The following is an 8,256-nucleotide window of genomic DNA, read 5'->3' as shown; positions in this document are numbered from 1 at the left end:
CATCGTCTCATATGACTGTTTTGCTTCACATTTTCAAACATTGCATCCATATAATTACAGGAACAAACAAGAACCGACGTTATGCCAAAAAAGAATTACCTCACTGTTGGTCCATTGCATGCATTCACAGCCATGGCGACACAAAACTTAATAATAAATTTAAAATGGATACACAAAAGGAGATAAGAATAGTACGTGAGCAAAATGCACCTAGAAAATAGAAGAAGAATCTACTCAACTGATCAAGTGATACGATTACTCAACCAACCAATCTACCCGGCCATGTGCCTTTGCTTTTCCTTTTCGTTTGTCTATTGCATGTCCTAGCCATACAAGCTAGGCATCTCACCCGGAAAGAAACATGTACTCACTTTGTTCCTAAATATTTGTCTTTCTAGAGATTTCAACAAATGACTACATACGGATCAAAATGAGTGAATCTACACTCTAAAATATATCTATATATATCCGTATGTGGTAGTCCATTTGAAACATCTAAAAAGACAAATATTTAGGAACGGAGGGAGCACAAGTTAGGCATCCTTTGGGCAATCCATCCGCAGTTGATTTGGCATCATGCTGTGTGGAAAAAGCACACACTTGTACAGCGCCAAATTTAAGAAAGAAAAAGGGCATCTACTCCATCTCCTTCTTTTAAATCATTGCTTCTTACCCTCTCTTGATGCAGCAAGCAAACATTATCCCGTCACGGCACGGCGCCTAGCTAGGGGAATCCCCTCCATTGCTGGTAATTGCATCAGACTGGAAGCTTTGGTAACTTTTGTATGTTATTGCTTGCCCTGGTTGATTGTTTCTTCTAATGCCTGACAGCTGACATCCTTCTTCTGTTCCCCCTTCTTGTTCAGTTTCCATAAGAAGCCTCCTGGGCTCTGCTTCATTCTGAACAAATTAAAATCGCTGACATATGTAGGCCTCGATAAATCATCCAATCTGTACCATTTATACGGAGAGCACTCGATTGGCATTTTGGGTAAATCACTGAATCCTCTCTTGTTCAAATTAGTAGAATTTTCAAGCAGTTAATGCTTAATTAGCTCATCTGAATTCGTTGCACTAGTCTCTACCTTGTTGGTCTCTCTCTCTCTCTCTTCTCACTTCTCCAAGCTATCTAGTAGCTTTTGATTGAATCTCCCATCTTAAATTCTGCTATCTACTAAGAGCAGTTTTCACATTCCAGCTAGATTAATGGGCGGGGTTGTGACATGCAAACCTGCTGCATCGGAGAGCTTCTCTAAGCACGTCAGTGGGCAGATATTCCGAGTCAATGCCCTCCTTGTGGTGAACGCCTTCCTGATGGGAGTCATGGTTGGCATAGGTGCATACGGTCATCGCTATCGCCACCATCCATTAACCCGCTACATCTTCTTGGGTGCCACTGCATTGTTCATTCCCATAATCTCCTATGTCCTATCTGCCATTGGTAATCAGAATGGCATTATCCTTTTTGCCGGAGAAATCATAATAGGCCAGTGCGATCCAAGTAGACACATGAACCTAGTCTTATTATGGACTGGCCTTGTTCAAATGGTTGGTATCAGCACCACTTTGGTATTGGTCAGTGATCCTAGAGAAGGGCGAAACATTGGCCCATCTGGGGTACTACTTGTGCAGGCAATGTGGACTTCCTACCTTATGATCTATAACATAGGATTGAATTATGAAGTATTATCCTATAATAATACTCGTAGCTACCTCAAGTGGTCTCTGGTATATGCATTTTCTCTAGAAGGATTGATGGTTATCCCACCATTTGCTCTCACATTTGCAAAGCTACTTTTCAAGTGTTCTGCATGGTACAAGGCCAGAAAATCATTAGCAATTGGATGCAATCCTCGTCTTATTGTTGGATACATGGAGCAGCTACAAGATAATTATCAGGACATGCCTCCTCCACTAATAGTTATGGGCGAAGACACATTATCTGTGGATAAGCAGCCTCATGGTTATAGCTTCGCACTGATGCCCAATACATGCGGCTTAGTGACCCTTGACAAAGTTTGGCAGCTGGATGACCTGCGTGATCTCAATTTGACGTCACCGCTCAAAGATATATGCCTCTCATTTGCACTGTCCAAGCTTTTAAGGTGTCGGTTCGCCAGGTACACAAATGCTGAGATTGGCTTCACCAAAGCTTCTAACTTTTTACGGCATATGTTACTTGAGGACAGCGATGATGAGAGGTTACTTCGACTGGTTGAATCTGAGCTTTCTTTTCTTCATGATTTTTATTATTCATCCCTGGCAATCACATATTCGAAGAGCTGGATGCCCATACTGAGCATATTAATTTCACTCTCAGGCATTGGTTCTTGCTTAGTTTTGGTATATCTTCAGTTTGCTTATGGGAATAACACATCAACGCTGATATATTGCATCTATCAATGCCTTTATCGGACTGGAGAACTGCGAGGCAGAGGCAGTACAGTCGTAGCAGACGGTCAGCACTTTGGAAATGCAACATTTGACCTTGTACAGGTGGCTGTACTTATTGCACTGGTTGTCCTTGCTGAGATAAGAGAGATTGCTTCTTACATTTGCTCTAACTGGACAAAAGTGGCCCTAATTTGCCGCCACATAAACCATCCTTCTTTGCAGAAATCTCCTATCATCCAGAAATGTATTAGGCATGTTTTGCAGCGTAGATGCAAGATATTAAAGCATTGGGAGGACAAGATGAACCAATGTTCAATACTGGTGCTCCACCCAAGGACGACTCCGATCGGGCTGCTTCGTCGTCTTAAACCTGGTCAGAAGGTCAAGGTGCCAAGAGAGGTGAAGGCTGCTATCCTGAATGCACTGAGAAGCTACAAGAGAAGCCGAGACAATAACCACATGCCATCTTTGTGCACAAGGCCGCAGTTGAAGACCGGTGACAACCTCCTTTGGGTGGTCGATGGCACAAAAGGTATAGCCAGTACCATTCTTGTGTGCCACATCGCCACAAGCATTCTTGAACTCAGGTCAGCTGGATCATGTCAACCTCCCTCTGACCATAAGACCGCTGCCATTCACCTGTCCCGGTACTGCGCCTACTTGGTGGCCAACTCTCCTGAGCTGCTTCCAGAAGACGACGAGTGGTGCAAGAGCTTGTACAAGACCGTGAAGAAGAAGGCCGAGCACATCCTCGCCGGCATGTCAACACCTGAAGTGGAGTATCAACAGCTGGTGGAGCTGATGAGCGCCTCTCAGAATCATGAGGTGCTCAAGGATGGTGCCAAGCTCGGACAAGAGTTGGTAGAGCTGAACCAAGGAGAGACCAACATGGCATGGGAGCTCCTCGCCAGCTTTTGGCCAGAGATGATGCTGTACATCGCTCCCTCAGAAAACATTGACGGTCACTCCGAGGCCATTGCCCGCGGTGGCGAGATTATAACGCTCATATGGGCATTGCTCGCACACCTGGTGATTTTCAGTAGAGCCGGCGACCCAGCCAGCATCGCCGTTGAAGTTGTGTAGGTGTGTGTTCGGTTTTTTTGTGATCCATTCGTGTATCTTCCCACTTTCCTGATTTTGATTTATGATGTATTGTGTTTGAGGTCATGAGTGCCCAAAGTGTATCCAGAATTCAAATTCGAATATTCATCAACTTTTACCATCGTCCTGCCACAGTTTCTCAGTTTATCTAGCCTAGCTAGCATTGAAAGAACATGTTTCTTGTCTTCCAGATAAACATACCTCCCGCACGGTGGCACGTGAGTTAGCATCGGCTGCACCATTCTGTGGGAGATGGACTAGCACGCGTCCGTGGTCACCGATGGTATCATCGGCACGCTAGCATCCTCGAGCGTACGTGTAAGGCGCTGAGCCTCCGCGGCCTGCTGCACCGGCCGGACCGAACCCCTGCAAGGAGTAGAGCACCGGCGGCGGCGGTGGTGGCGAGCCCCTGCAAGGAGTAGAGCACCGGTGGCGGCAAGGCTGGAGTGGCTTGACTCGAGGACGAGGAGGCGGTGCCGGGAGGAATGGTGACACCGGCAGCCTGCTGCTCGCCACCTGCCCCACGCTCTTCGTGGTAGGCTCGTTCGCGTAGCCGGCGCACGACATCGTCGTTACCTTGACGAGCATCAGCACCAGAGAGTGACGGTTCACGCAACCTGTTCGATGGAACGCCGAGAGTAAGCGTTGGAAAGAGAGTACTCCCTCAGTTTTTGAAAGAGTGCACTTTCAACTTTGCTGAAAAGTTAAAGTGTTGGAAAGAGAGTGAAAGAGAGTAGTGCGGATGCTGACTAGTGAGCCACACATACAGCTTAGGTTTCCTATGTAACGGTTTGATGATTTGGCTAGCATCAGTAGAAAAATCACCTTACATTCACCTCATTAGTCTCGGTTCCAACGGCTATGCATTAGTTCCGGTTCATTTGTGACCTATAGTCCCAGTTTGTGTCACCAATCAGGACTAAACGGGTGGTGGCAGGCTGGCATCAGGCCGGGGCCCCACCAGCCCCTTTAGTCCCGGTTTGTGACACAAACCGGGACTATAGGTTAGACCTTTAGTCCGGGTTGGAACCACCAACCGGGACTAAAAGATTCTAGTTCGGGTTGGAGCCACCAGCCGGGACTAAAAGGTTCTAGTCCCGGTTGAACATGTTTTGCAAAAAAGTGTTATGAAAAAGTAACGACTATATTTTTTGCATACAATGTCGAAAAAAATATATGATATATCAAAATGTTCAGCACGAAAAACCGTTTCCGATTTCGACCGCCGTAGACCGCACTAGTGTAGGTGTGTTTTTATTATTTACCCCCTCCGACTCAAAATATAAATAACTTAACCTTGTACTAACTTTACATCAAGTAGATTAGTATAAAGTTAAGTCACTTATTTTTGGAGAGTATTTATTTTCAGCTTTTCACGTTCATTACCGGTAGACTTGTGTGTTTGCCGAAAACTAGTGTCCAGTGTTTTTTCCACATGTACATAGTGTTAAGAACTACAGTACATCTGGTTGAGTATGTAAGTGGGGCACGGCTTTTTAGCCCTTTAATTTAAGTACCGAAACTTGTGCATTATATGCCATAAAAATAAATGTATTTGGAATCTCATTTCGATGATGAATCTAACAATATACTCCCTCCGTCCGAAAATACTTGTCGTAGAAATGGATATAAATGGGTGTATCTAGAAGTAAAATATACATCTAGATACATTCATTTCTCGGACAAGTATTTCCGGATGAAGGGAGTAGTTTTTATGAGATATAACACATGTTTTGCTTGTCTAATTGATGATATAAAATCCTTGTCCGACTTATAAACCCAACAGAGGGATGTAGTATCATTGATTTGCTTTCACAAATGTCGCACATAATTACAAGAACGAACAAGGATCAATCGCAACTCTGAAAGATTTTGAAAAAAGAATTATTCCGTTGTTGGTCCATCATAGTCACATCCATTGCGATTTTTTAAATAATTGTATAACATGGATATAAAAAAGGAAGACAACCAAAAAGAAAACGAAAATGCTTCAAATCCACCGGCTAATTGGCCGCACATGTGGCGATGACTGCAACGGCAGCCATGTCGCAACCTCAAATCACCATGATTGCAGAGTGGGAGTGACATCCACAACGTCGGTGATATTGTGGTGATGGCTGCAATAATGACCATGTTGCAACCTCTACGCAACAAATCGACAATTCACAAGACAAAATCGACATCTGGTTGACCGCAACTTTGGCCATGTTGCAAATCTCTCGAGCGCAACATGGCTCATGTTGCAAATCATTCGTGTAAATCTCCGAGCCAACATGAACCATGTTGTAAACTCTGAGCGCAACATGAATCATGTTACAAACTTCGCCAGTTGGATCGGACGGCTATCCTGCAGTTAATTTGGTGCCTCATGACACGGTTGATCTTTTCAAAACATCAAAAGGCCGACTCGTAGCGTTGCCTTTTTTTTTAGAACATAGACGTCAGGGACGTCCGGCTTTAAATTAATAAAGCCCACAAACTTAGGCAGAGTCTGACAACCACAGGACCAGAACATAAGGCGCCTTGAAAGGCGAAAGTTAAAGGGAAAGATCGCTAGATGAGTTTGCGGTACAAGGCAAACAGCCCAGAAACTACGAGCACGTAGGCTCGGAAAGGTGCGAAGACCAAAAGGGGGTGCCCAACCCTATGCGGCAGCCAACAGAACAGATGGCGGCTCCCGTGACTCGGAGTAGACGACGCGAAGACGGCAGATAGCTTGGCGGTGTAGATCAGAGTCCTGTTGTCTTCCCAGCGGTGCCCACTGCTGCAAGAACACGATGCATTTGAAGATGACGTCAGCGGGGTGCGAGGGAAACACACCCTCAATAGTAAACTTGTTACGGATATTCCAAATAGCCCATAGCATAGCCGCCGCACAAGTCCACATGACCCTACGAGACGTGCCTTGAACCAGCGACAATGCAGACACGAGCTCAGATCAGGAGCGCGGATCCCAATCTACTCCCGCGGCCGCACGGACCGCGCTCCAGGCAAAACGAGCCAGAGAGCACCGGAAGAAAGCGTGGTCAGCGTTCTCCGGGAGCCCACACAGCGCACAGGGGCCGGAGGCGGGGCCGTTGCGCTTAGCAAGGTTAATAGAGGTAGGGAGGCGGTCTTGGCAAAGCTGCCAGAGAAAGACCTTGATTTTTAGCGGGATTTTAGCCTTCCAAAGCCCCGTCGCCGCCGACGGGATCTGGCCGCGGGATAGCTCTCTGTACAAGGATTTGACAGAGCTCGTAAGCCTCCACGAAATCGAATCCGCGGAATCCGACAATCGTACGTCCGCTGGCATAGCCTGAAGGCGATCCCAATCTGCCAACTCCGGCCCCGATAGCTCGCGCCTGAAGTTAATACAGGGGGGAGGCGCGAAGAGCCGAGGCAACCCGTTGCTCAGGCTCGATCGCTATGGAGTAGAGTTGGCGAAACTCCGCCCATAAGGGTCGTTGGCCAATCCAAAGATCAAGCCAAAGACGCGTAGAGCGTCCATTATTAACCGCAAACTTTGCGCCCCTGGCAAAGAAGGGTTTGAGGGATTGAATGGAGATCGAGAAAGGAGACCCACGGGGAGCCGCGTTAAAAAAATCCCCATGCGGGAAATATTTTGCGCGGAGGAGTTCAATGCAGAGGCCAGTTTCTCCCTGAGTCATTTTCCAGATCCACTTGCACATTAGTGCGATGTTCATCAACTTGGAGTTGATGATCCCAAGACCCCCCTGGGCTTTAGGACGACACACGGCCTGCCATTTAACCATATGGTATTTCCGTTTCGGTCCCGCTCCTTCCCAAAAGAACCGGGACCGCGGTGTATCAAACTTAGAGTGTACCCCGTCCGCCAGCAAGAACGGGCCCATGGCGAACATGGGAAGAGAAGAGAGGCTGGAGTTGGTTAGAATTATTCTTGCCCCTGAAGACATAAAACGGCCCCTCCACGGGTAGACCCTATTCGCAACCTTGGAGGAGAGGGGTTCCCAGTCGGCGATTGTGCACTTCTTCGCCACCATGGGGAGACCGAGGTATGTAAACAGGAACTGACCAAGTTTGCAGTTAAGCAAGTTGGCAACCCGTTGACTTTCGGTCGCGTCCATCCCCATGGACACCACTTCACTTTTGTGGAAGTTTATCTTAAGACCCGACATGAGTTCAAAACACATCAGTATTGCCTTGACCGAGGCGATACTGTGTGTATCGGGCTCGAAAAGGAGAAGTGTGTCGTCCGTGTATTGCAGGTGAGACACTCCTCCCGGAACAAGATTGTCCGCCACTCCCCTGATGTGGCCGGCCAAACGAGCTCTGTCTAGCATGGCACCTAAGGCGTCTGCCACAAAGTTAAAAAGCAACGGCGAGGCTGGGTCCCCTTGACGTAGCCCACGTTTGTTGCGGAAGAAGTTCCCTACTTCTCCATTCACCGCAATCGCCGTCTGGCCTCCCGAGACCAACTGCATCATGCGGTGAACCCAGACCGACGAGAATCCTCGATCCAAGAGGATTTGTCGGAGGAACTCCCAGTTCACTCGGTCGTACGCCTTCTCAAAGTCAAGTTTGAGGAGAATCGCGAGCTGTCGAGCGTGTTTTAGGGAGTGGATTAGCTCTTGGAGGACCAACGGCCCCTCCAAAATGTTGCGGCCACGAATGAAAGCCGATTGGGTCCTACTAATAATGCGATGGGCTATCGGAGACATGCGAGTAGAACAAGCCTTAGCACAAATTTTAAACGGAACACTAATCAAAGCGATAGGGCGAAAAAGACTAATGTGATCTGTG

At 47.2% G+C, this 8,256-nt stretch overlaps 1 protein-coding gene across 1 annotated transcript; it reads left to right on the top strand.

The window, feature by feature from the left end:
• Positions 1-713: 713 nt before the first annotated feature.
• LOC119368978 lies at positions 714-3,547 on the top strand. The gene is made up of 2 exons (XM_037634066.1): positions 714-991; positions 1,199-3,547. The coding sequence occupies exon 2, from the start codon at positions 1,207-1,209 to the stop codon at positions 3,475-3,477; it is 2,271 nt and encodes a 756-aa protein (XP_037489963.1). The 5' UTR covers positions 714-991; positions 1,199-1,206; the 3' UTR covers positions 3,478-3,547.
• Positions 3,548-8,256: the final 4,709 nt, after the last annotated feature.

Source organism: Triticum dicoccoides, chromosome 2B, assembly GCF_002162155.2.
Source record: "Triticum dicoccoides isolate Atlit2015 ecotype Zavitan chromosome 2B, WEW_v2.0, whole genome shotgun sequence".
NCBI classification, from domain to species: Eukaryota; Viridiplantae; Streptophyta; class Magnoliopsida; order Poales; family Poaceae; genus Triticum; species Triticum dicoccoides.
Note: the sequence above shows the minus strand (reverse complement) of the source record. Positions and strands in the feature narration are given on the sequence as shown.

Excerpts from the sequence above, each read along its gene's own strand:
- LOC119368978 (XM_037634066.1), top strand. The coding sequence starts at position 1,207 with ATGGGCGGGGTTGTGACATGCAAACCTGCTGCATCGGAGAGCTTCTCT.